Raw genomic sequence first — 25,736 nt, forward strand, 5'->3', positions numbered from 1 at the left:
CATTCCATTATATCACAGTTGTCTTTCCATACAACACCAACCATGAGTAATCACTCTAGGACTAGAAACTGCCGGGTGAGTTGGAGCAGTGGGTCAAGAGGGCTGTCAGGGAGGCCCAAGATGGCTGCTGAGGACTCTAGACAGAAATGGGATTTTTCCCCCGGGAGCCAGAAGCCAAAAAGGAACCTACTCTCCCCAGTCCCTGGATCCTTCCTCCCTTCACGCTCAATGCACCCCAGCAGCCATTTCTCACCAGAACAATTTCTGGGGTGGCAGGGCCGGAAGTGGCCATCTAGGCGGGTGCAGGGGGTCTCCTGACTGGTCCCCCTGGAGCGTGGACCCTGGTGCCTGTATCGCTGCTGGACCAGCACCTGGCATGAGCAGATCGTCCAGCTGCTCCAGCTGGTCCACACACACTCCTCTACAAGAGACAATGAAACAAGGGGTCAGCCAGACACTACTTCCAGTGACCTCTTGCATAACCTCTCAATCTTTGCTCCCTTGTCCCAGTCACAGCAAGAAAGGGGGAAATGGTAAAAAAAAAAAATACAGGATATCCAAGGGGAGCTTGGGCCATTTCTGGCAGGGTTCCTTTCCCATGGTTCACAGCTATACAATTTTTCCACTACACCCTGCTATGGAGCAGAAAAGGAGTCTCTAGGGGACAAAGATAGAGAAGACATGAAAGAATATCATAAAAGTGAAATAATAAAAATTAGAAAGCCCAGAGTTTTTGCTTTTTTTCCAAAAAAATAAGACACTCAAGCAGAAATCGTTCTCTTTCCTGAAATTTTCTATCCACCCTCCTTTCCTCCCTCTCCTTCCCAATCTTTAACACTAGAAAGAAGGAAATTAAACAGTCATAATGATCATTGATCTACAATAAGAAGGAGCCTCAGAAATCATTTTATCTAACCCCCTCATTTTACAGATGAGAAAACTGAGGTCCAGAGAGATTTAGTAACACCTAAATTCACATAAGTAGTTAAAAAAAAAAAAACAACTAGAATTTGAGCCCCGGTTCTCTGACCCTAAATTCAATGTTCTTTCCACCATACTTCATTGTTTTTCTATCCTTACCCGGGCAAGGTCCAGAATAACAGGCACGGGTGTCCAGGTGGGATATGGTGCCATTGCAGGAGGGACCAATGCCATTTGGGGAGCAGGGACAGGAGCCAGATCGGGAGGCAAGGCCAGGGCCACAGCTTCGGGAACAAGGTCCCCATGGCTCCCAGGAGCAGGACACAGGCAGCCCTGGGCAAAGTCGCTGCCCACAAGGCTGGGCTTGAGTATCTGGGCCTGGGCAGGGCAGCCCCCCATGTTGTGGGGATGGGGCAATGCAGGCTCTGGTTCGAACCTGGTTTGCACCCCCACAGGAAACTGGACAATCTGACCAGGGGGACCACGGTGTCCAAGTCCCAGGCACTGTAAACACAGAGGTTAGAGGTCAAAGGAGCCAGGACAAATGATCACCACCCTCAGGATACAGGAGTTGAAGGGGGCTCCAAGAGATTTCTGGGAATGCGTATGAGTAGAATCTCAGCCTCTTTGAGCCTTAGGGGACAGATGGAAAAATGAACAGCAACGAGGCCAGACTGTGCAGCCACCTGGGCAGGGCTGTAGGTGGGGTAGCAATAGAGGAGGAAACAGAAAAGGGCAAAGGTGGGAGCTGGGTGGGAATTAGGGACATTGCACCTGCACATTCGATGTCCTGGCAAATAATGCCCTCTGGAGTGCAGGAGCTGGAGGGAAGAGGTAGAGACTTAAGTCCACAGAAAGCACAGCTGGAACATAGCTTCAGAGGACCCGGTGCCTTTCCTCAAGCATTTCTCCCAGCTTGGTGCTTCCCTTACCCCATAATACTGTCATTGCCAGGCCCCTGCCCAATGTGCCAGCCACACATCCACCCCCACCCAGGGCAGTTGTGCCCACTGCTGCCTCTGGACTTACCACTGCTGACACTCTCCTTGTAGCCAACTGTCCCCAAGTGCCTTGAGGTGGCTGCCATGTGGGCACAGAGGTGGGCACAGGGGCTGGGGGCAGGGCTTACTCTGTGACTGCTCCTCCCGGCATTCAGGGGCCCATGAACCAGATGTGGATGACCTGGGGAAGGCATTGAGGGGAAAAGCAGAGAGAGAGATGACACTCCAGGGACTCTTTTCTAACACATCTGAGAGGACTTGCAGATGAAGGCCCGGGGTGGTACAAAGACAAGAGGCAAGGAGCTAAGGTTTGGGGAGGCAGGTGAGAGGTCAGGAAAGTTAAGCCAGGAGTAGCAGGTATAGAAGGAAAAGAGCATAGGATGGGGAGGGGAAAGTGAGCAAAGGGAGGAGGAGAGAGAGGCAGAAAAAGAGGAAGAAAAGAAAGAAGAGGATGAGGGGGAGGAAGAGGAGAAGAAGGAGGAAGAGGAGGAGGAGGAAGAGGAGGAGGAGGCAGACAACTGGCTAAGAGAAGCATCAGAGGAGAAGGACATTAGAGGAGAGCTATCAGGGAAGCAGTCAGGGGGACAGAGGAAGAGAAGCATGAGGGGAGATGGAGCTGGAGACAAGGGAAGGAACGCCCAAGTAAATACAAGAAAAGGATGGGAGGGATCCAGAGGACTGAACAGAGGAAGTGCCAGCTGCACGGACCAGAAGCGCCCTCACCGGAAGCGGTTTTGCTGCCCTCCTTGGCCACAGGAGCGACTGCATGCTGACCAAGCTGACCAGCGGCTCCAGGCGCAGTAGGCAGGTGGCGGGCAGAGCTGGGTACTGCAGGACAGCTGCCCCGACTGGCATGTGCAGTTATTGCAATCATCCTGGTGCTGGCTCCCCGGCGCCCAGCTGTACCCATGAGCATCAGTGCACTCACAGTGCCCAACTGGCACACACCCCCCATCTTGCTCCAGGAACCCTGGAGGAGAGAAAAGAGTAGGCAGAGTGCTTCCCACCTGTTGAACAATGGGAAGCCAGCACTGGATGGAGGGAACAGGAGCTGCCAATCTCCTCCACCCCACCTGCATCTAGGCATCCCATGGGCACATACCCTCCAGGCAGCGGCAGCCTGGTATGCAGGCCTGGCTATCCTGACACACAATGCCTTCCTGGAGGTCTGAACAGTGGCGTGGGCATCGGTTGGCGCAGTCTGTGACTTTCATGCCTGGAGGGCAGCCTTTCTCTAAAGATGAGGACAGACAGAGTAAGGGGGGAGGATCTGAGCTGATGTGGAAGCTCTCTTCCACCCACCACCCCCCCAGCATATCTCTAATGCCCACTGTAAGGACAGCTGAGGATGTTTGTAGGGGCATCTCTCCATTCCACCCCATGCCTCATCCCAAGACTATAAGCTCCTTGAGGGTAAGAATCCTAACATTTCTATGTATTCTCTACAGTGCCTAGCATGGGATTGAGCATAATGTAGATTCTCAATTTAATTTGTTTGATCGATCGACTGATGAATCAAATGTCATTGCTATGATACCTGAAGTTTCCCCAACTCGTTCTCCATGACAGCCATAGTATAAGAGGAAGAGCGCTGGGAGGCAGGAGACCTGGGTCCTAGTCCCCGTTGCCCTTCAATTCTCCCTGTAGCCACCCTATTTCAGGTCCTCATCTCTTCTTGCTCAGAATATTATGACAGCTTTCTGGCTTGGTCTCATACTGTCCTCCTTCCCATTCATATGCTCTTGTCTATGTCCCACTTTCAGTTCTGCCCTCTTCCATCACAATACCTTTACTTAGGCCCTCCCCCATTCCTGGAATAAGCCTCTCCCCACATACCCATTTCCATCTGTTGAAGTCCCTCCCATTCTTTAAGGCCATGCCTCCTCCATGAAGCCTTTCCTGACCTTTCACCTCTGCCTCTCCCCTGAAGGGACTAAGTTCTTGAGGAGCAGGTAAGTGGCAGCGAAGGCTATGTGCTAGGTCTGGCATCAAGAAGACCTTCCGCATACACTTATTAGCTGGGCAAGTCACTTACCCTCTCTCAGCCTCAGTTTCCTTATCTTCAAAGAAGGAGGTTAGACTCAATGGTCCCTAAGTTCCCTTTCGGATCTAAATCTATGATCCTATGACCAGGGCACTTTACCTAGCCTGCCTCTTGATAGGTATCTCAATTTCCCTTGTGTCAAAATAATTTGTATATGTGTCTTTTACCTTCTAAGACTAAAGGGACAAGGACTAGATCTATCATTTCAGCAGTATAAGGGATGGCCTTCTAATAATGCAAGCTGGCCCCTTCTCCAGGCAACTTAGAGTCTTAGACTATTGTCTAGACCAGTGGTGTCAGACTCAAAGAGAAAAGGATCCGTGCTGCATATCAAGTTAGAAAACCACAAATTAACATTATCTATGTTGTGCTGTATTATGATTCATTTTGGTAAATATTTCCCAATTACATTTTAATCTGGTTCAGGGCAGCTGGCTACACATTTGACATCTCTGGCCTGGACTACCAAGGAGTTAGATGGACTTGCCCAGGGTCACATAGCCCATGGTGACTACAGACTTGAACTTGGGTCTTCCTGGCTTCAGGACCAGCTCTCTGTCCACTACATCACACACTGCCTCTCAATGGAATGTAAACTCCTTGAATATAGTGGTCCTTATCAAATCTAACTCTGCGTCTCCAAAGGGAAGCCCAGCAGCATCTGGATATAGCTCTATTTACATTCCACTAAAAACCCTCTTTCAATTTATATTGTGAGATGGGGCACTTTAGAGATGGCGTCCCACTTTATAACTTTCCCTTCAGTTGATTGTTTCACCACCTCTGTTTCCCTTTCTTGTGCTTGCTTCAAAGTAATATTAGGTAAGAAGCTTTGTATTTCCCTCCAGTTTTGTTGGGGAAGAAAGAAAAAAAGCCTTGGATTTGAAGCAACAGGTTTTGGCAGTGGAAAGGTCAGGGAAGAAAATCAAAGATGGAGGATCCAAGCTAAGACAGGAAAGCATCCCCAGGTGCTTAGACTGGGAGACCACCCATGCCCTGGGGCCTCTCCTGTCAATCTCTTCGTCTGCCTGAGGAAGATGATAATCCCAGCCCAGCCAGCCTCCCTCACTGGAGTTGTCTCACGGCTCAAACAAGCTAACAAATGGGAAAACTCTTGGCAAAGTAGAAATTTTTATGTAAAAGAATTCTTAGTAATATTGGCATCATATTAATAATTTATTTTATTTTAAATAGGATCCATGACCTCATTGATATTGGGAACTCCTGGTGGGGAAACTTCCTCTACCAATAGAGAGAGGGAACATCAAGACCTCCCTAGGGCACTGAGGCATTAAATGACTTGCCCAGGGTCACATGAGTATGAGTCCAAGGTATCACTCAAACCCAGGTCATCCTGACTTTAAGCCAGCTTTCTATCCACTGTGCCACACTGCCTACCCAGAATCTAATGATTGTTCATAATGATAATAGCTGACAACAATCTGGCACTTCTTTGGTGCCCAAAGTGCGTCAGATTCACTGTCTCATTTGGGTTGCTATCGTTACCTTACCGCAAGGTTCAGGGTTACAAAGCCGGACACGATGCTGCTCCCCAGAACAGGGGGCACCCCCATTCTTGGGTGGGGGGCGGGTGCAGCTCCGGCTTTTCAGTGAGCGACCTCCTCCGCAGCTCCGGTCACACCAGGACCAGGGGCTCCAATGGGACCAGCCTCCAGTCACTGTATGAGAAGATGAAGGGGATCAGCTTCCACATGGTCCGGGGGTCATAATCACCCTCCGACACCTCCTGCTTGCCAAAAATTTCATCAGGTGGTATCTTGTTCCAGATAAGAAACTACAGGGCACCATGAGAGCCAGCGGGTGTCCTGGGACAATGGAAGCGATGTCAGGCGTGTTACTGAACCCAGGCTCCCCAGTACGGGAGCCGGAGGAAAAGCCCAGGATGGACATTATGCCCAGACATGGACCCAGGTTCCCTGACCCCTTGCACTCCTCATGGTGCCTACCTCAAACAACATCCCCTTACCTGGACATGCCCGCAGGTTGCAGAATCGGCGCTCCTGGTAGGCAGTAAGAATGTCAGGGCACCAATGCCCACCAGGCCCAGGGGGGTAATATGCCCGCAGGCGACGTTGCTGGCCCACACCACAGCTCCGGGAGCAGGGGGCCCAAGGAGCCCACTGTGTCCAGGAGCAGTTCCCCCCAATGCAGCCTGGGCCAGGGCACGGAGGTATGGCTGGGGAGGGAGGGTACAAAAGAGGTCAATTCTCTGGCTGGACCAGTCCTCTACCTCCTAGCCTCTCCTCATCCTGAATGGGTCCCTTGGGTGGGTCTCCCCAGCTCAAACCAGAATCCTAGCCTTAAGACCACACTACCAGCCTAGACTCAAGGGCCAAACTACAATCCCAATGAGGAGCCTAGAGATGGGGGCTCTGATCCTGGCTTAACTGCTGATTTGCTGTACTCCCTTGAGTTATTTAGCTCTATGTCTCTGGGCTCAGTTTTCCCCTCTGTCAAATAAGGATAATAACCCATTTTCAGGAACATTCTGACAAGATAACATTTAAAGAGCACTTTGAAGAGTGTGTTGTGCTTAAGGGTATACGTGATTAACATGGAATTTGGTAGAAGCCATCTGGTCTCCCATGCAGAGTTGAGAGGAAAGGGTCAAGGTCAAGAGTTGGAGGCCCCTGTGGCCTCCAGCCATCCAGGAGATGTCTAGGCTTACCTGTACACAGGGGCAAGTTGCAAGGCCGCTCCTGGATGGATTCCCCACTGGTGCAGTTGGCCAGGCAGTGGCGGCTCCGGCCACGAAGGGCTGGATGAGCCGGATCTGTGCAGCTTTGAGAGCAGGGGGACCAGGGGGACCATGTGCCCCAGCCGCCTGGTGGAATAAGTGTCAGAGGGTCAGTCAGAGGAGGGGGATGGACCCTGAGCTCCTCCATCGGGAGGGGAAAGTGTTTAAGGGTTCTCTCACTCCAGAGGAGAAGTGATGAGAGAAAGGGTTTACAAAGGGATTGGGAGCCCATTAGAGAGAAGATAGGGATTATGGGGCCAGAGAATCTGTGGCCGAGCCATACCTGGGAGGGCTGTCCCTGGCATTACTGTGGATCCTTCAGCTTCTGTGGGGAGACAGAACATCAGCCCAGATAATGACAGAGAGATAGACCCAGATAGAGACAGACAGAGATAACAGGAGAGAAAAAAAGCAAAAAAAGTGATAGAAATTCAGACAGAAATACAGACCCACAGAGAGAGAAGCAAAGAGGTAAAGGATGAATGGGGCAGAGGAAGACCAAACCCTGCTTCCCAATCTGCCCATCTACCTCCTTCTCCTTCTCCCCTCCCCACTCACCAGGACAGTCAGGGCTGAGACAGTATTCAAGGTCTTGGCGGGGTCCTTGACAATCCTGGCCACCATGGGCAGGTTTAGGATGGGCACACTTCCGAGTGCGGGTGCGGGTGCCCATTCCCCCACAGGAGCGGGAGCAGGGCCCCCACTGATTCCAGGGAGTAAAGCCCCCAGTCACAGGGCAGTGCATGAGGGAGCAGGTGAGCTGCCCGTGGGCACAAGAACTGAGGAGAAAGTAGAACACATTGAGATGGGTACAGAACAAGGAAAGAAGGCTGGCTGAGGTATCTGGTCCTAGAGAGATCGAGAAGAGAACAGACCAGATAGCCCCAAGTTCCTTGGTCCCCCTTAACCCTCCCACATGACTCTGCCTTTACTCTCCTCCTCCCCCTCAGGCCCTTCTTCCTTTAATTCCTCTACCTCCCCTACCTACCCCCCACTCTCCTATCCTTCCCTCTCCTAAGCTTCCACCTCCTCCCTTCCACCCCCAGGCCATCTCACCAATTACTGCAACCCATTGTGAGGATCTGGCCAGGATCTAGCTCATCCCCAGGCCCCAGGAGCTGCCCAGAATCCCCCAAGGCGGGCAGAGGTGCCCCGGATTCTGGGCTATGAGCTTCCAACTCTTGTAGTAGGGATACAGTCAGGACACATGGGCATTCCTGAGGAAATGGAGGGGAGAGGAATACAGTCAGCCAGGGTAGGGAAAAAATATCCCCTTCCAACCAGGGTCCTGAGCAGGGACTGTGTCAGGGGAAAGCTGGAAGAAGGTCAGAGAAACCCAAAAATCTCACAGCTGGAAGAAACCTCAGAAGCTCTCCTATCCAAATTGTACCTGAACCAGAATCCTCTCTATGACATATAATAATAAAAATAATAATAATTATCATTATAGCTAATACTTATAAAACACCTACTATGTGCCAGGCATTATGCTAAACACCTTACAAAATATTATCTCATTTGATTCTCACTATAGTTCTGGGAGGTAGGCGCTATTATTATCCCCATTTTACAGTCAAGGAAACTGAGGCAGGCAGAAGTTGACTTGCCTAAGATCACACAGATATTAAAAGTCTGAGTCAGGATTTGAACCTAGGTCTTTCTGACTCCAGGCCCAGAGCTCTATCCAGGGCACCACTTATCTGTCACTATCTATAAACATCATTTCCTTCAACCATTTCCCATTCGATATAATCTCAAGGCCCCTCAGCAATCCGATTCACTTCTGAGAGATACTCTCCAGCTCATCAATGTATTTCCTCTGAAAGGTGGCTCCCACAACTCATACAATAGGGCACGGTCTGACCAGGAGAGAGGGCAGCAAGATTACGATTTCCCTACTTCTAAACACGGGGCAGCTAGGTGGCTCAATGAATAAAGTGACAGGCCTGGAATCAGGAATCTGACCTCAGACACTTACTAGTTGGGCAAGTCACTTAACCCTATTTGCCTCAGTTTCCTCATCTGTAAAATGAGCCGGAAAAGGAAATGGCAAGCCACACTCGTATCTCTGCCAAGAAAATCCTAAATGGGATCATAAAGGGTCAGACACGACTGAAAGCAACTCAACGCCAAAAAAAGAGATCGGAACACGCTGACTTTCAACATTGGTAAAGACCCCCTTAGCTTTGCCATAACGTACTCTTGACTTGTATTGAGTTTGGGGTCCACCCAGTAAAATTTTCAAATTCTTTCTAAAGGAACCACTATCTAGCCACAGCTCCCCTTTCTTATATGTTTGAAGTCAACTTTTTGAAGACTTCACCTTTATTCCTGCTAAGTTTCATATTATTAGATTCAGCCCAAAATTCAAACCTACTGTGTTAGTTCTCCCCAGGGATGTGCTGGCAAATGTTTAACAGCTGGCTTTCTGAGGGGGACGACGAACCTGCACACATAACATAATTTTGAGCTTAACCTGCATTATTGACATTTTCCTCCATTGCTTTCTCAAGTCGAGACAATCAACAAAACAACGAGTCGAGCCCTGATTTGTAGCATTCGCAGATTCCCAAGATGTAAATGCTCACACTGACATTTTAATAATCTGACTCCAGTTCACTCCTGGCTATCCTTAGTTTCATGTCATCTGCAAATTTAATAATCATAGCATCTATGTCTTTATTCAAGTCGTCGATTAAAAGTAAATTCAACTGGACAAGGCCCGGAAACAGATCCCAAAGGCACACTTCTAGAAACATTTCCAGATTGACATCCAACCACTAATGCCTCCTTTTGGGCCCGGCCATTCAACATTTCTACGGCATGTTGTTTTGTTTTTTGGCAAAGATAGTAGAGTGGTTTGTCATTTCCTTCTCCAGCTCATTTTACAGATGAGGAAACTGAGGCAAACAGGGTGAAGGGACTCACCCAGGGTCACTATACCACCTAATGGCTCTCTTCTTTCAATACTTGGGTCTTGTTGCTCATCCTTCCAACCACCGTGACATCAGGAAGGTGATGCCATGACATGCGAGTGAATTGGATTTAAGTGAAGGAGGTAATAGCAAAGTCACCAGCCTCACTTTCTCCTCCGGAGCCAACTGGGTCCAGCGACCAGATAGCGATCAGGATGATCTTGGATCAACTTGGATATGAAAGCTCAGAGACCTGGGCTTGAATCCCTTCTCTGCTATTTGCTACCTGGATGATCTTGAGGAAGCCAGCTGAAGTCTCTAGGGCTCCGTTCCCTCATTCATAAAATGAGAAGGTTCGGCTTTTTAATCTCTAAGGTCCTAGCTCTAGGTGGCTCAGTGGATAAAGCACTAGGCACGGAATCAGGAAGACTTGAGTTCAAATCTAGCCTCAGGGTCTTATAGGTTTGTGTGTCCCTGGATAAGTCACTTAACCTCTGCTTGCCTCAGTCTTCTCAGCTGTAAACGGAGGATGACACTAGCAGCTGGCTCACAAGGTTGTTGTGAGGATCAAATGAAATAATAATCGTAAACTGCTCAGCACAGTGCCCAACACTAGGTTCCTTCCTTCCTGAGGGACAGACAAGACAAAAGGAGAACATGTTCACTTTTCCCTGTCGGCCCTAACAGCTGACTAGTGAGCACAGAATTAGATCAAAGAATCAGAGGCAGAGTCTATGCTCCAACAAGGAAGAAATCGGACAGTGGAAAACAGAATAATAATAATATTTTTAAAATAACAATGGTGACAGTGGCTATGATCTCACATAGGGCCTTCAGGTTTGCCAGGCAGTTGGCATGATGACCGGCCCTCGTATAGCGCGTGCTCTGAGTGCGTTGCCTCATTTGAAGTCATGAAGCCCTTCTCTAGTTTAACGGGCAGCCCTGCCGTCAGGACCCTGTGGGACAGTCTGAAGCCAGACCAGACTCCTCAGGGCGCTGGCAGGAATGTGCCTTTCTCCTTGCACGAGTCAAGGCCCAGGGCAGGAAGAAGACATTTCTACAGTGATTTCAAGTTTAACAAAACGCTTTCCTGTGGGCCAGGTAGTACAAGGGCATTTTTATCTCAGTCTTACAGATGAGGAAACTGAGGCTCACAGAGTCACTCATCTGTGGCCACCCAGCCACTGAGGGTCAGGGCAGGATTCAAAACAATGCCCCATCCCCATACTCCCTCCATTACACAATGCTAGCTCTCCTAGCACCCAGCCAAGAAGATGAGGCCATGGCTCCAGAGCCAAAGGGGAAAAGAACGCCAGCTGACCCGCTTCTGTATTGGCAGGGACCAGGGCAGAGCCAGGACAAGACAGCAGTCAGAAGAGAGGTGGAAGAGCCTCTGAAAGCTTCCTGCACTCAAGCTCTGAGCCGGAGCGAAGGCCCCAGTCAGCACATCTACAAGCAGAGTGAGAGCAGCTACTTGCCGGAGAGCCCTTCCTCCTTCCCTTTGTCTGTTCCCTAGTTTTACTGCCAGTAAAACTCCTCAGAAGATCCCTAAGGAAGCAAGCATTTATTCAGTGCCCACTGTGTGCCAGATAGAAGGAAACAAGTGCTTATTAAGCACCTACTATGTGCCACACACTGTGCTAAGTACTTTACAAAAATTAACTCATTTCATTGTCACATCATTCCCATTTTACAGATGAGGAAACTGAAGCAGACAGAGTTATGGTGACTTTCCCAGGGCCACACAGCTCGTAAGTGTCTGATGTCAAATTTGAACTCAAGTCTTGCTGACTCTAAGCCCAGTCTTCTATCCATTGCACCCTCTTGCTGCCTCTAAGGGCTTGAGGGACAGGAAGCAAGGTGAAGGGGGGGAAGAGTCTGGGGTGTGTGCAGCCTGGTGCTGTGGAAGGAGCACTAGATTTCGAATCAAAGCGCTGGGTTGTCAGGTGGTCCTGCCACTTACCACTTACATGGCCTTCCTCTCTCTGCGTATCGATTTCCTCATCAATCAATTAACATTTAGGGGCAGCTAGGTGGCGCAGTGAGTAGAGTACTGGCCCTGGAGTCAGGAGAACCCGAGTTCAAATACGGGCTCAGACACTTGATACACTTACTAGTTGTGTGACCTTGGGCAAGTCACTTAACCCCACATGCCCGGCCTTCCTCCCTCAAAAAAAAGAGTTCTTAATCAATAAACATTTATTAAGCACCTACTGTGCACCAAGCATTGTGCCAAGTGCTGCAAAAGACATCTGTAAAATGAGAGGGTGGATCTTTATGGGTCATTCTAACCTTAAAGCAGGACTCCCCAAGGGGTCTGGGGATAGATTTCAGAGGGCCTTTAAACTTCGATAGGAAAGAAAATCATACCTTTACTTTCACTAACCTCTAACTGAAATCTAGCATTTCCTTCCATCATTGAAGAATATTATTCTGAGAAGAGGTCACAGGCTTCACTAGATTGACCAAGAGGTCCAGGACACAAAAAATGATAAGCGCCCTCACTCAGAAGGATGCCAAATTAGCTCTAAGATGTGTTCCTGGTCCGCAGTGGGTCAGGGGAAGACTTTCTGGGCAGAAATATGTGGTGTTGGCTGCAAACATTCACAGAGGAGAGGCTCATTTCTAGGGAAGGGGATGGAGGCCAGGGAGAGGGTAGGGGGAGAATTGTTAGTCCCAGGAGACTAATGTAGCTACAAGCAGTGGTACCTGGCAAGGCCTGGGATGCAGACAGTACATCTGGGCATCTGCCCACGAAATGACGAGTTAATAAATAAAGATACATCCTTGGACTCAGTACATTTTGGAGGAGCCCACATCATAAGGGAAGTCAGTCCTGGGGGTGAGCTAAGAAGATTCCTTAGGAGGAAGTGAGCTCTGACCTGTATGCAAGTGGGGCCATGTTGAAAGGTTCCTGGTGGGCAGTGACAGCCCTCTTCACAGCCATCAGAGAAACAGTCCACCTGCTGGGTGATGTGGGCACAAGAGAAGGGGCAGCCTTCATCTATCTCACATTCCCGGAACAGCCTTCCGGCCGGACAGCCTACTTCTATGAGAAGATACCAGTTTCAGCATGTTCTCCTTATCACCCACTCCCACTTCGATGTTCAGTTGTCCATCTCTGGGCATGCTCAATGCCTAACCCATTGCTCACAGTCAGAACCTGGTCAAGGGCCCACTTCAGTCTTCATCAACTATTTAACTTATGACCTTTCATATCCCTAGCACAGGCAATGTGCCCCTCCCAGAAACTTGGCACAATGCTTCTTAGCATACAGTGAGTATTTAATAAATGCTTTTTTCCCCCTTTAGTCCCAGGCAGGTCTTAAAACATTCTATCTAGGGCAATGTTTCTGTCATAAGGAAGGTGATATCCCCACCTTTTGCCCCCACTGTTGGCTCTGACCGTGTGTCAGGCTCCCTTCTACCTCCATAAAGCTGCTGAGTCCTAGTTTCAGTCTTTTCCCCAGTGGAGGTATAGGTCAAAGACCCAGCCCCAAAGCACAGGGAAGGCAATGGTAAACTAAGGAGGGCCTGATGACCACAGGGAGGTGTGTAGGTGGGCTGAGAGCTCAGAGAACTCACCTCTGCAGACCTGAGTATGGCAAGTCTGGCTCTGGCGGGCAGGACCCAGGCATGGGGGGCGGGCACAGTCCCGGGAGCGTAGCTGCTCTCCACCTCCACAGGACATGCTACAAGCTTCCCATGGGCCCCACAGTGTCCACCCCCCAGGACCTGGACAGCTGGGCACTTCCTGGCACTGCAGTGTGCCCTCCACACAGGTACTGGGGAGATATGGGAGAAGAGGGAATCTAGATTTAGTGGGCCCATGTCACCCCCACAAGCTAACTCAATGTCCTAACCTGTCCCTTTTCCAAATCCTGGCCCCTCCCTCTCAGTCCTACCCCAAACCACCTCACCAATTGTCACAAGGACCCATCAGAGTCTCTCCAGGCTCCAGACTCTCCCAAGAGCTGTCCTGGGACCCCACTGAACGACTTCTGTTCTCAGGGATTCCTGGGAAGAAGGGTTCATATGTATAAGCATCCTAGAGAGCATAGTCCCCTGCCCTGCCCTCCCTGTTCCCCTGAGGAGTTCAGCTTGCCAAATGTATCTGTTTTCCCCCAACTCCTTTCTCCAGTGGGGTTCCCCTCACCCTACATGCGGGGCCCCTTGGCTCAGGGGGATAGAAATAATTAACCCCTGGAGCACACCATGGGATCACAGGGGAAAATGGAGGCCTGAGAAGTATGAGAATCTGAGAAGAAACATCAGGTAGTTGTTGTCTCTCCCCCCATTCCATTCCCCACTTGCAACCTTGAGCTGGATCCTTGGTTGTGAGTGGGAAAGGCTTTTGTGGGAAGGAAGGAGCAAGGCAAAGGAGGAACTGACCCATGGCTCCGGGCTGGTATTGGCAGCGGCAATGAGCATGAGGCACACAGAGCCCATCTTGGAAGAGCTGGCCAAGTGGACATCCACAAGAGGGCTGGCAATCAGACGGGTCAGAATGGCACACATTCCCCGGGGACAGGTCCTGGCAAGATCGGGGGCAGGGCTTCCCACAAGGGAGAAGTCCCTGACCACCCCCACAGTCTGCAGGAGAAAGATGAGCGTACTAAAGAGATTGCTGCTCCTAGCTTTCCCTTATACCTATCTATATCTTTGGTCTTAGGCCATTTCTTGGAGCTGGTGGGACAGAATGGCTAAGAAGACTCTGATCCTATAAAAGAGAAAAATCCTGGGGACGAGGGGAGGGATGAAAAGGAGAGTAGAGGTCACAGTGGGTCAGAGATAAAGGTACAAAGGTCCCCCCTTGGGTCCTCACCTGTGCAATATGTAGAGTTGTCCTGGCAGGCCTGGCTCTCCCGGTGCCTCCCAGGACAAGGCCGACCCCCTATCTCTGCAGATGGATGGGTACACTCCCTCCTCCGGGATGATTCCCCAGTGCAAGCATCACAAGGAGACCATGGTCCCCACAGGCTCCAGCCACCATCCACTGTGCCGGGGGAACAGACGTATCTATGTCAGGGTGACCATTTCAGGCACTGGGATCATCACAAGCGTTGTAGGTATCAGACATATCAGGACCTGCTGGAGGGAATGGGGATCTGGGACACCTAAGGGACAGCCCAATACCTGGACACACAGTAGGTCTGGGACAGGGCTCCCGCTGAAGTTGTGCACCGGTTTCACCAACCTCCCCTGGGCACGAAGCCCCTCCATGCTGAGGGGAAGGACAGGCACAGGTCCGGGATCGGGCACGATTCTCACCCCCACAGGGCAAGGTGCATGGTGTCCACTCAGACCAAGAACACCAGCCCCCAGGTACTGTGAAGGAAGAACGGGGGTCAGAAGGGTAGAAAAAAATATTGCAAAGACCACTGAATTTGGAGTCAAAGGATGGAGTTTCAAATGGGGTCCTACAACTTATAGCTGTGTGACCTTGGGGAAATCCCTAAACCTCTCTGGGCCTCAGTATTTGCTGTTCAATAGTACCCAACTCCTTGTGATCCCACAGACCACAGCACACCAAAACTGTCTGTAGGGATTTCTTAGCAAAAATACTGGAGTGGTTTGCCATTTCCTTCTCCGGTAGATTAAAGCGAACAGAGGTTAAGTGATCTGCCCAGGGTCACTCAGCTAGTAAGTGTCCGAGGTTGGATTTGAACTCGTGTCTTCCTGATTCCAGGCTCAGCGCTCTGTCCCCCCACATCACCTAGCTGCCCCTAGTTTACTCAAATGTAAAATGAGAACACTGGACTAAATGACCGTTAAGGCCCCTTCCAGTTCTAAATACTACAAGATGGGCATGGATAGGGCTCACACCACCTCCCTGGCCCAGGGGCTGAGCCCCTCCCTCCCTTATCCTTATGGGTCTTTTTTCTCCCCTAAACCAGGCACTCACCGGGACAAGGCAGGTTAGTACAATTCAGCCTCCCTTCCATGCAGGTGCTAGGTGAGAGAGACAGCGGTTCAGTCTCAAAGCCATAACCAGCATAGGGCACAGAAGGATTTGACCCAGGGTACTGACACTGTGTGTGAGGGGAAAGTGGGCCACACTTGTTCCCCAAGGAGGCCCCCTCATGTCTTGCCTCTAGTCTAGGCCCTCCAGAGGAAGGGGTACAACCCCCACTGACACACCCTCTGAAGGACTGAATGGCTGACTCTGCTCAACCCCACTCCTGCCCCCATCTCTTCTATCACCCTCCATGGACACTGAGCCCTCCCAGGTGTCAGTCCCTTAGCCCCGGGGTTCCCAGTCCACTGTTAGGTGTTTTCTCTGCATAAATTCAAGGATCTGGGAAAAAAAACCAATAAATTGCACCACCACGTGGCTATATCTAGAAATGACATATTTTCCAGTATCAGAAAATATGTGACATTCCCTCCCACTCCTCATTTAAAAATACAAATAAATGAGTTATTTGGCCTCCCCACTACCTCACTGTGTGACCTTGGGAAAGTCACTTACCTCCTACAAATCTCAGTGTCTTCTTGTGTCAATGGGAATAATAACCACACGGGGTTGTTTTGACCATCAAATGAGATAAATTAGACGTGGAACAGCTTTGAAAGATCTAGTTCTACACAGAACTAATGTCTTCTGTGAGATGGGACTTAATGTTAACCCTGGTCTCCTCCTGGCCCGTGCCCCGTCCCTCACCACTCATTGCAGCCATCGGGTCGCGTCAATGTGGAGCCCAGTTGATGCCGCTTCCCTGTCAGCAGGTCAAGGCAGCCACAGTAGCTTGGATCCACGCAGGCAGTCCCATCCATGCTCAGCACCTGGCCCCGAGGGCAGTAACAGCCCGGGTGACAGTGCCACACACAGTGCTGCGGGCATAAGATCGAAGAGGTCCTGGGTCAGCAGGAACACAGGGAGGGGGAAGGAGAATGGTGAGAGGCAAAGGGCATGAAGGCAAACACAGGCATGGGCTAGGAGCTGGTCATGGAGACAGGTGGAGGAGTCATTGGTGATGAATGGGGGTGTGAGAAGATGGGAAGAAAAGCAAGAAGAAGAGAAAGGAGAATGGAGAAAGAAGAGGGGGAAAGGTTTTGGTAGGGGATAGGGGAACCTGTGATTTCATGGTATGGGGAATTCCCAGTGTAGAAATGCCCCCTGCCAAAGCACATTGGGTCTGTACCTTGTAATTTTGGGCAACAAGATAGCTCAAAAGATATAGCATTGGGCCTGGAGTCTGGAATACCAAAGTTCAAACCTGGTCTCAGATACTAGCTGTGTGACCCTGGGCAAGTCACTTAACCTCTGTTTGCCCTAATCCACCAGAGAAGTAAATAACAAACCACTCCAATATCTTTGCCCAAAAACCCCATGGACAGTATGGTCCAGAGTCACAAAGAATCAAATATGACTGAATATAACCTTGTAATCTTAAGAAGCTGTGTGAGAAACGAAGAGATTGATTAAGTGACAGGTCCAAGGTCACCCAGACAGCATGCGTCAGAGGCAGGACCAAATCCAAGTCTTCCTGACTCCAAACCTCTACCTACTAAACACAGTGTTACTCTACAACAAAACACATCTCTATGCTTACTCCATATTGCCAGATGTAGTCAAAGTGCTGGTTGACTTTGTTAAGTGTTTTTTTAAACTTTTTCTTTTTTAATCTTTATTGAAAGAGAAGACTCACAAGACAGGAAGAGGGAAGGATATATTCAGAAATTAATGTGATAGAAAATCAAAAGGCATCAATACATTTTTTAAAATAAAAAATAAATTATGTTCTCTTTGCTGAATAAGCTTGGGGTGGGGTGTTTCTTCATTGAATTTTGTTTTCAGGCCTATATTCTCTCCCTCCCACCTCCCCACCACCACCCTGAGAAAGCAAGGTCCTCATTACAAACATGCGAAGTCAAGCAAAACATTCCTTCACTGGCCACAGGCTTGGGATTTTTAAAAAGGAAAACAAGTAAGCTTCCCTGGCTTTTTAAGAAGAGAAATAATTAGAATAGTAAATGGGAGAGAATGTTTCTCCATTTCAAGAGATGAGCCAGGGAGAATGGCAGTTGGACAGAGAGTAAGGATTTCTTCAATGGGGAGACCAGAGGTCCTTTATCAAAAAACAAACCTCACAAGGACATAGAGCTGGAAAGGGCCTTCGAGATCATACAATCCAACCTTTTCATTTTGCAGTTAAGGAAATTAAGCTAAGAGCAGAGAGCCGAAGGGCAGGGTTTCCTAGCATGATAGCTGGGGAAGGTCACCAGCTTCTGCTGAAGAGGTATGTGTGTGGACCAACAGGGCAGTTTTCAATCCAAAAGCCAGTGAACTTGGGACCTAGGAAGAAGCAAAGGCCAGAACAGTGAGAGAGCTGTGCTGATGGTTTCAGTAGGAAGCTGGAGAGGATCCCAAAGAGGGAAGGATCATTTGGCTGCGAAAAGCAGAGGGGGGGGGTCTAGGTGGACCTTGTGGGAGAATAACACCTGGCATGTTCATATTCATAACATTATCTCATTTGAGACACATAACAACCCAGTGAAGTAGCTCTACCAAGCACTGTTGTCTCCAGTTTGCAGATGTGGGACTTGAGATTTAGAAAACCTACCTGACTTGCCTATGATCAGCCTAGCTAAGTGCCAGAGGCATGCTCTGAACCTACATCTCCCTGACTCAACCTCTATCTACTGTACCACACTGCCTCTGCACCCTTATCACAGGGCTAGGAAAGGAGTTCTGCATTGGGTGGATGCTGAAATGTCTTTAGGCAGTTCTGATCAACTAAGGTATGTAAATCCAAAAGGATCCAATTTCTTTCACAACTATTGACCACCCCTGAGCACTTTGAGAGCCCACAGTTTTTCCTTGAAGTTGTAACAAGAGCTCTAAGGTGGGACCAAAGTCAGTCAACAACATTTATTAAGTGCCTACTATGTGCCAGGCACATAGTAGGACAGGTGGGTGGCAGAGTGGACAGAGTGCCAGGCCTGGAGTCAGGAAGATCAGAGTTCAAATCCAGCCTCAGACACTTACTAGCTGTGTGACCCTGAGCAAAGCACTTAATTCTGTTTGCCTCATTTTCCTCATCTGTAAAATAAGCTGGAGAAGGAAAAGGCAAACCACTCCAATATCTTTCCCAAGAAAACCCCAAATGGGATCAAGAAAAGTTGGACACGACTGAAACAACTGGACAACAACAAAAATGTGCCAGGCACTCTACTAAGAACTAGGGGGTACAAAGAAAGGCAAAACACAGGCCCTGTCCTCAAGGAATTCATGTTCTAATGGGGAGACAACATGCATATACAAAATATATATCATGTAAATGGAAGGCACAGACCTCACTCCCAATCCAAAAGATCGCTAGGGTTCTTTCCAGATCAATCTGACCGTCAGGCTGGCTTGAGTCCATCTGGCTGCTTAAGGGTAGTAGGAGAAGAGAAATGGAATGCCCATCTTTTCCCAGGTGACTCCTCATGCTGACTTTTTTCACCGGGTCAAGTTATATAACCATATGACTGACTGTGAATGAGTGCTCATGATGGAGGAGGAACTGAGGGATGATGCAGACAAGCAATGTCCACAAAGGCTGATCCCTGGTCTGACAAGGCTGTTAGAGCTGTTTGGAACCCTAAGCTATGAGTCTGAGAGGCAGCATGGTGTTGTAGATAGGGCACTAGGTGCAGAGATGAGAAGAGCGGGGTTTGTTAGCTGTGTGCCTATTTGCCAAGTCACTTGCCACTCTGGGTCTCAGTTTCCTCATCTGTAAAATGAGGGGTTGGACTGGATGACCCATGTGTTACTCTCTAGCTCTAAAGCTATGATCTCACAGTCCTTTGAATTGTCTGATGTTAATTCAGACGCATCTGAATAAATCTCCGTCTCCCAAATCTCTCAGCTCGTGTGTCCCACCTTGGGGCTTAGAGTGAAGAGACCTGGTCTCCAATCTCAGTTCCAGTCATTCCTAGCTGTGTGACCATAAGTAAGTCATTTGACCTTTGATTTCATTATCTGTAAAATGGGAATTGTAATATTTGCACAGCCAACCTCACACAGTTGTGGTAAGAATAGTCCAGGACTTTGTAAACCTTAAAAAATCCTTTATAAATGTGAGTTGATTTCATCGCCTTGCTCATCTAGACTACACTGGGCCTGGTAGGTGAGAGCTGAACTAGTAAGGACAGGAAGGCAGAGACCTCAGAGGCAGTTTCTTGGGAGCAAGAAAGAACGCGGAGTAGTAATGATAAAGAAGAGCATCAAGGGAAGTCCAGAAAGCCAGGAATGAGCAGGTTTCACCACATTCAGGTCCTAAGAACGTGAGAGCTCCCCAAGGCAGGGGTGAGAGCCTGAAGAAGAAGAGCAGGGGCAGTGGGGTAGGCAGGAACCCCGACTCACCGCAAGGTCATCACAGGACCTGGGGCAAGGTGGGCCACAGTGACTGAATTCAGCACCAGGGATAGCACTGCAGTTGGACCCTAAGGATATAGGAGAAGTCAGGAAGCCCCTCTAGCCTTCATTCAGTTCTTCTTCCTCTCTAGCTCCCTCCCTCTACAGGCTCCCAGTCCTCTCCCCTTCTTCAGCCTGATAGACAATCCTTCCCAGGTCTTTTCCATCCCTCCCCCAGGATTAGATAGGTACCTGGACACGGCAGTGCCTGGCAGGCCTCCCCCTGAGCACGAGGCCCCTCACAGTAGTCACCCAGACCCTGAGGCAGAGGTTGGTCACAGAGCCGTGTCCGGCTCCGAAGGCCTCCCCCACAGGTCCTACTGCAGGCTGACCATGGGCCCCATGGGCCCCAGCCTCCTGAACCTGGGAGGGTGGAGAACAGAGGGGAAAGCTTAGAGAAATTGGGAGCCAGAAGGAAGGGGCTCAGCTGGGACACAGGGAGGATTAATTAGGGCCAGCAAAGGCACAGGATAAAGGGTTCAGGAAGGAACACAGTAGACACCAGGCCTAGATCAGAATAAAAGGGCACTTACGGTCACAGGGGGACAAGACGCAGGGCTCCTCTTCAGCCTCTGGCCCATGGCAAAGAAAGGGGAGGGAAGTTATTGAGATAAGAAGCATGACATTGGAGGATTTCAGGTGGGGAGACCTGGGGCAGAAACGATGCCTGTGACGGCGGGCAGGACCACAAGAGGCTGAGCACTCACTCCAGGGGGTCCACGGTGACCACATGGCCTGATCTGGTGAGGAAAGAGGGCATTGGCTTTAGTGGCAATGGTGGAGCAAAGACACTAAGAATATCTTCTGGACAAAAACCAGATATTTCATTTCTCAGCCTCTGTCACTATTAAACCGTCCCAACTCCATGGGTGCTTCCAGTGTTCAACGTAATTCCTGGCACATGGGAGCCACTTAATAAATGTTTATTGACTAACTGACTGATTATGGTCCCACCTTTAGAATCTAAGCTTCAAGGAATGTCAGAGCTAGAGGACGCTACAGAATGTTAGAGCTCCTCTGCCCAATTGCCTCCTTTTAACATCTTCCATTCCCTCCCCACCCCCCATAGTGGCAGTGGAGAGGGAGTGTGCTTGCCTTCTTCACATGGCCGGGAGGTACAGTTGGTGATGAGCCCAGAGACACAGGAGCTGGGAGGAGAAAGGGAGTAAAATGAGAGGAGGGAATAGGAAGACAGGGCAAACTCATTCGAGATCCTGAAGAAGTATGATAGGCCCATATGGGAGAAACCAAGGTTTCTCTGCTCAGCCATGAGCCATCTAGCCCAGTCACTAGCCAAGCCCTATGCCCACCCCCTGCCTTTGATGTGATGTCTTTGGCAGCAGAAAGAGAGAGAGATTGAGGAAATGAGTCCTCAATGGGTCACGGACAGAGAGAAATAGAGGCCTCACCAATTCTCACAGGGCTGGAGGACAATGCTGCCAGCGGGGTAAAGATGCCCACCATAGGTGCAAGGGCAATCCTGGCGAGGCACACATATGTTGTTCTGAAATAAATAGGCTCATTGGCACCTTCCTGACTTCTGGTTTAGCATGACCTATCTTCATTCCATTTCTCTAATGGCTCTGTGCCCCCCAGAACTGCCTGGCCCTTGGTCTCTAACCCACCTAAATTCCCCTACCACACCCATCTCAGCTCTGCCCTCCCCTATGCCCCCAGCACCTTCAGATCATATCTAAGTTCTTGCCACCTCCATCTCTCCAAATCCATCTTGCTTCAGGTCCCACTCCCTCCAGGAAGCCTTCCGTGACCAACTCCAGCTCACAAGGATCTATCTACTACCTTCTACTATACCATAACTACTTCATGTAGATTCGATATAAACTGCTTAAGGTTCTCAAAGATTCAACAGAAACTCCTCAAAGATGCAGACCACCTGTCCTTTCCTCGCCTTGTCTTCCCTAGAGATCCAAACCCACGGCTTAGCACATATGTGTTGACAACTTGGAATCAAAGAACTATTTTAAAACTGCAAAGAGCCTTAGCAAACATTTGTCTATCTATATTTTTTAAATATTTATTTATTTGTTTGTTTATTTTATTCTAGCTATCTCATTTTACAGATAAGGTAGCCTCCAGGGAGATTAAGTCACTTGTTCCGTGATATGCAGCTAGTTGTAGCAGAGTCTAGATTAGAACTCGGGTCTTCTCATTCCTAGCCCAGTGATCTTTCCACTATTCCACGCTGCCCCTTACCCCTCTACCTTTAGCAGCTCAGCTCTGCCCCACCTCCAGTGCCATTGGTCTCTCCTCCTTTCCCCTTCCCTGTTTCGGGTACTCACCAGCAAGAGGGCCCCAAGGGGACAATAGCAGCCAGGGTGGCAGGTTCCATTGGTATTTTCCTGGGCACTGAGCTCTGCACAGGTAGCTGGGCCCTCAGCACAATCATGCCATTGCTTCCCCTGTGGACATACTCCAGGTACTGGTCCTGGGGACACAAAACTAGTAAGTCCAGACTCAGTCTTTCCACAAATTGTATTGAATTGAATTAAATCTATCATCTCTCCCTCCAGGGCCCCTCTACCTAAGGAATGTGCCAAGCTTTTGAGATGGAAAGAGAGGCCTGGTATGACTACAGAAATGGAGGGGTCTCACCTAGATGGTGATGAGGGATATGTCCAGGGGGAAGAGGGAATTATTCTGGTAGTAATAGTGACCCAACTCTCCAACCCTTCAACCTGCGGGGAGGGAATGCCACTGAAAAAAAGCCATAATCACCAGTACAAGGCTGCAGACCACAGGTGGAGAAGTCAATCGGGCTATGGGGGGTGTTGCCTCTGGTCCGATTCCTGTAGCCCCCACCACAGGGTACAGAGCAGGGAGACCATGGACCCCATTCCATACCAGGGCCTAGAGATGGGATGCGAATCATTCCAGCATTCCCCCAGAATGTGACTTACTTATTCCTGAGGTGATTCACCTCACCCCCTACCTAGACAGCAAGGGCTCACTACCGTTACATCACAGATCCCACACAAATACCTTCAGGTCACCTCCCAATTTCTCAGGGGGAATCCCTCCAGAGGTCATAGATGTAACATGATGTAATAAGATTTAGAGTTGTACGAGACTTTAAAGATCGCACAATCTAATGTGTTTATTTCACAGATGATAAAAATGAGGCCCAAAAGTGAAGTCACTTATCCCCCATTTTCTCTCTTCTAAAGCAGGCCTCTTAGATAGGTCTCTTATAAGACATAAACTCTCAAAGCATTTGAAAGAACTTTCAGTGTCTATCCTGGAGTGTCTATGGTAGATCCATTGGGGGAATTTCTTGAGGATGTCTTGAGGGAAATCTAAGAAAATCTTGAGAAGGGAGTGCCTCCTGGGGAACATATCATAGGGTTCCAGGCCTCTCTCTCACCACGACATGGCTGCAGGCTGCAGAATTCAACCTCTACACTGGGACCCTCGCACTCAGCACCTCCAAAGGCAGCAGGGGGTGCTGTGCCTGCCCGGAAACGTCGTCGTATGCCCACATTACAACTTCGGCTACAAGGACTCCATGCGGTCCAGGGGCTCCATCCACAAGCCACTGTCAGGGCAGGTAGATCAAGAGTCATATTCCCCCTCCCCTATTCCAGCCCCAAACCTTCAATAACCACCATACTCTTAAAGAAGCTGGGGGAGGGGTGTATGTGACACTTTAAACATGGCAGGGTCTGGGCCAGCTTTCTTTGTTCACCATTTAGGACCCACCCCACCTCTGCCTCAACAGCAAACATAGGAGACACAAAGGTACCTGGGCAAGACTCAGAGCTGCACTCCATCTCTCCAGAGATGCATGTGCTAGAGAAGGAAGAGAAAGGAGGATAAGTGAGACCCAGCCCAGCCGCAAAGAAATGCTTATTCCCTTCCCTTCCCTCCCCCTTCTCCAAATTAATACCTAAAAGGTGTCTGACCCACTGAAGGTGTGGGAAGAGTAACAGCCTAGACAGATCTAGCAGCCCATGCCTTGTTCACCTCTCAGCCAATTGAAAGGAAACAGATTGTTCTCTGTACAATTTGAGGTTAAATTGTGTGTTGAATTCTGATTTTTTAGGTCATGGAAAAACTGTCATATTTACCTACTTCTATTTCCTTATCTTCCCTAGGTGGGGCAGGGAATTGCAGTAGGAATGGGGGGACATTACAAATCCTGTGTTACAATTAGGAAACATTCTGTTTGGCTAAGAGGGCTGTGGAGGATTGGAGAATGGACCAATGAGTTCCATGCAGGAACACCCAAACAGCTGAAACTTTTAACAGGGTTAGGCTCATTTTCTGGTGTAGAAGATGTCATCTCTTCATGGGCAAGGGGGAGATGGAAAGAAGAAACAGATGTATCTTGGATCACACACCAACCTAGGACCATCTGGGGAAACAGCATCTAAAAAGAAAGCTTTAATGGGGATTCTGAACCTGTGATCCATGAACTTAAAAACATTTTGATCACTCTTTCAATATAATCTGGTTCCTTTATAGTCCTATGTATTTTACTTATTTTTAAAAACATTATTCTGAGGAGTTCAGAGGCTTCACCAGAATGCCTGGGGCGGGGAAGGTGTCCAGGACACAAGAAAGATTAAAGACTCCTATTTTAGAAGAACTTAAGGACACCGGACAATTATTTAAGAGACTGGATAATTTCCCCCCATTCACACTTCCAATGACCTATCCTGGTATATTATTTCTGAACTTTCACATTCTTTTTCCCCTGTAAATAAGCCCCCCGTGGTGCACACATGTGGTTTTGGGGTAGCGTGTATCATCCTGGGTCTGAAAGGAAAGCGCCTGGAATCAGGCATCTCTCTATGACAATAGCGGCAGCAAAGGAAGAGGGTAGAGGCAATTGGGAATGACTGCAGCAGATGTCTGACCTAGGAATCCAAGTAGGACCCACACAGGGAGGGCCAGGAGGCTCCTTACCTTGACTTAAGAGTTCAGTGATCAGTGATCATTAGAAAGTAGTAAAAGAAAAAAAGCCTTGGGCCAAAGAAAAGGATCCTTTGGATTGGTTCTGGAATCTCCAGGGGACCTAAATTGATTCATCCTGGCCTACAGTCCTGGGGTATAGCCTTTACACTCCTACATTACCTAACCTGCTTTTTGAGACCCTGCCCTTCACCATCTCCTGATGCCTACCCTTCAATGCCTTACTGGCTCTGGCCAGTAGTAACCTACCAATTGTTGCAGGAGTCCAGGCGGGCCATAGCCCCAGGTGGATAGAGTTGCCCATGAAGCTGGCAGGGGCACTGGTTAAGGGGCATACAGCTGGTGTTGTGCAGGAAGAAGCCAGGAGGGCAGGTACAGCCAGGGTCACAGGTGCCCATGCATTCTACACCTGGATCCTGTGCCAAGCACAGCCGTGGGCATGGCCCTCCCTCCTGCTGACATTGCTCCTTGGAGTGGAATACCATGCCCTCCGGACAATGGGCTAGCATGAAACAAGAGAGAAAAAGAAGGTTACCCCCTATCAGGACCCTATCAGAGGGCACTGGGGCCTGTGCCTTAAGGGAGGGGACATGATCTTCTGGCTTTTCCCAAGGGCTTGAGCCCTTGGACATTTAACCCTATTGCCAAGCCCCTTGAAAATGGTCCCATATGGTTTCCTCTCAAGGAAGAGTTGAAAAAAATTGGGATAGCTTCTTATTTTGCTGGACAAAACATCTGCCCAAAAATTAGGGAGTAGACA

The 25,736-nt window shown here is 49.3% G+C and overlaps 1 protein-coding gene across 1 annotated transcript in view; it reads right to left on the reverse strand.

Annotated features, from left to right (window-relative positions):
• The window catches only part of LOC118850951 (SCO-spondin-like), a 95,833-nt gene that overhangs the window by 16,905 nt on the left and 53,192 nt on the right, over positions 1-25,736 (reverse strand). Inside the window, 30 exon segments of the mRNA XM_036760562.1 lie at positions 254-421; positions 1,081-1,425; positions 1,696-1,742; positions 1,951-2,103; positions 2,646-2,892; positions 3,025-3,156; positions 5,478-5,645; positions 5,954-6,176; positions 6,651-6,811; positions 7,008-7,094; positions 7,283-7,503; positions 7,781-7,941; positions 12,522-12,688; positions 13,225-13,424; positions 13,560-13,656; positions 14,032-14,232; positions 14,465-14,635; positions 14,776-14,967; positions 15,545-15,591; positions 16,304-16,473; positions 19,994-20,073; positions 20,237-20,407; positions 20,578-20,784; positions 21,140-21,192; positions 21,454-21,548; positions 22,345-22,490; positions 22,781-22,912; positions 23,427-23,597; positions 23,805-23,851; positions 25,226-25,478. Coding sequence (XP_036616457.1) covers positions 254-421; positions 1,081-1,425; positions 1,696-1,742; positions 1,951-2,103; positions 2,646-2,892; positions 3,025-3,156; positions 5,478-5,645; positions 5,954-6,176; positions 6,651-6,811; positions 7,008-7,094; positions 7,283-7,503; positions 7,781-7,941; positions 12,522-12,688; positions 13,225-13,424; positions 13,560-13,656; positions 14,032-14,232; positions 14,465-14,635; positions 14,776-14,967; positions 15,545-15,591; positions 16,304-16,473; positions 19,994-20,073; positions 20,237-20,407; positions 20,578-20,784; positions 21,140-21,192; positions 21,454-21,548; positions 22,345-22,490; positions 22,781-22,912; positions 23,427-23,597; positions 23,805-23,851; positions 25,226-25,478 — 4,713 coding nt within the window.

The sequence above is a fragment of the Trichosurus vulpecula genome, chromosome 5 (genome assembly GCF_011100635.1).
Source record: "Trichosurus vulpecula isolate mTriVul1 chromosome 5, mTriVul1.pri, whole genome shotgun sequence".
Lineage (NCBI taxonomy): Eukaryota > Metazoa > Chordata > Mammalia > Diprotodontia > Phalangeridae > Trichosurus > Trichosurus vulpecula.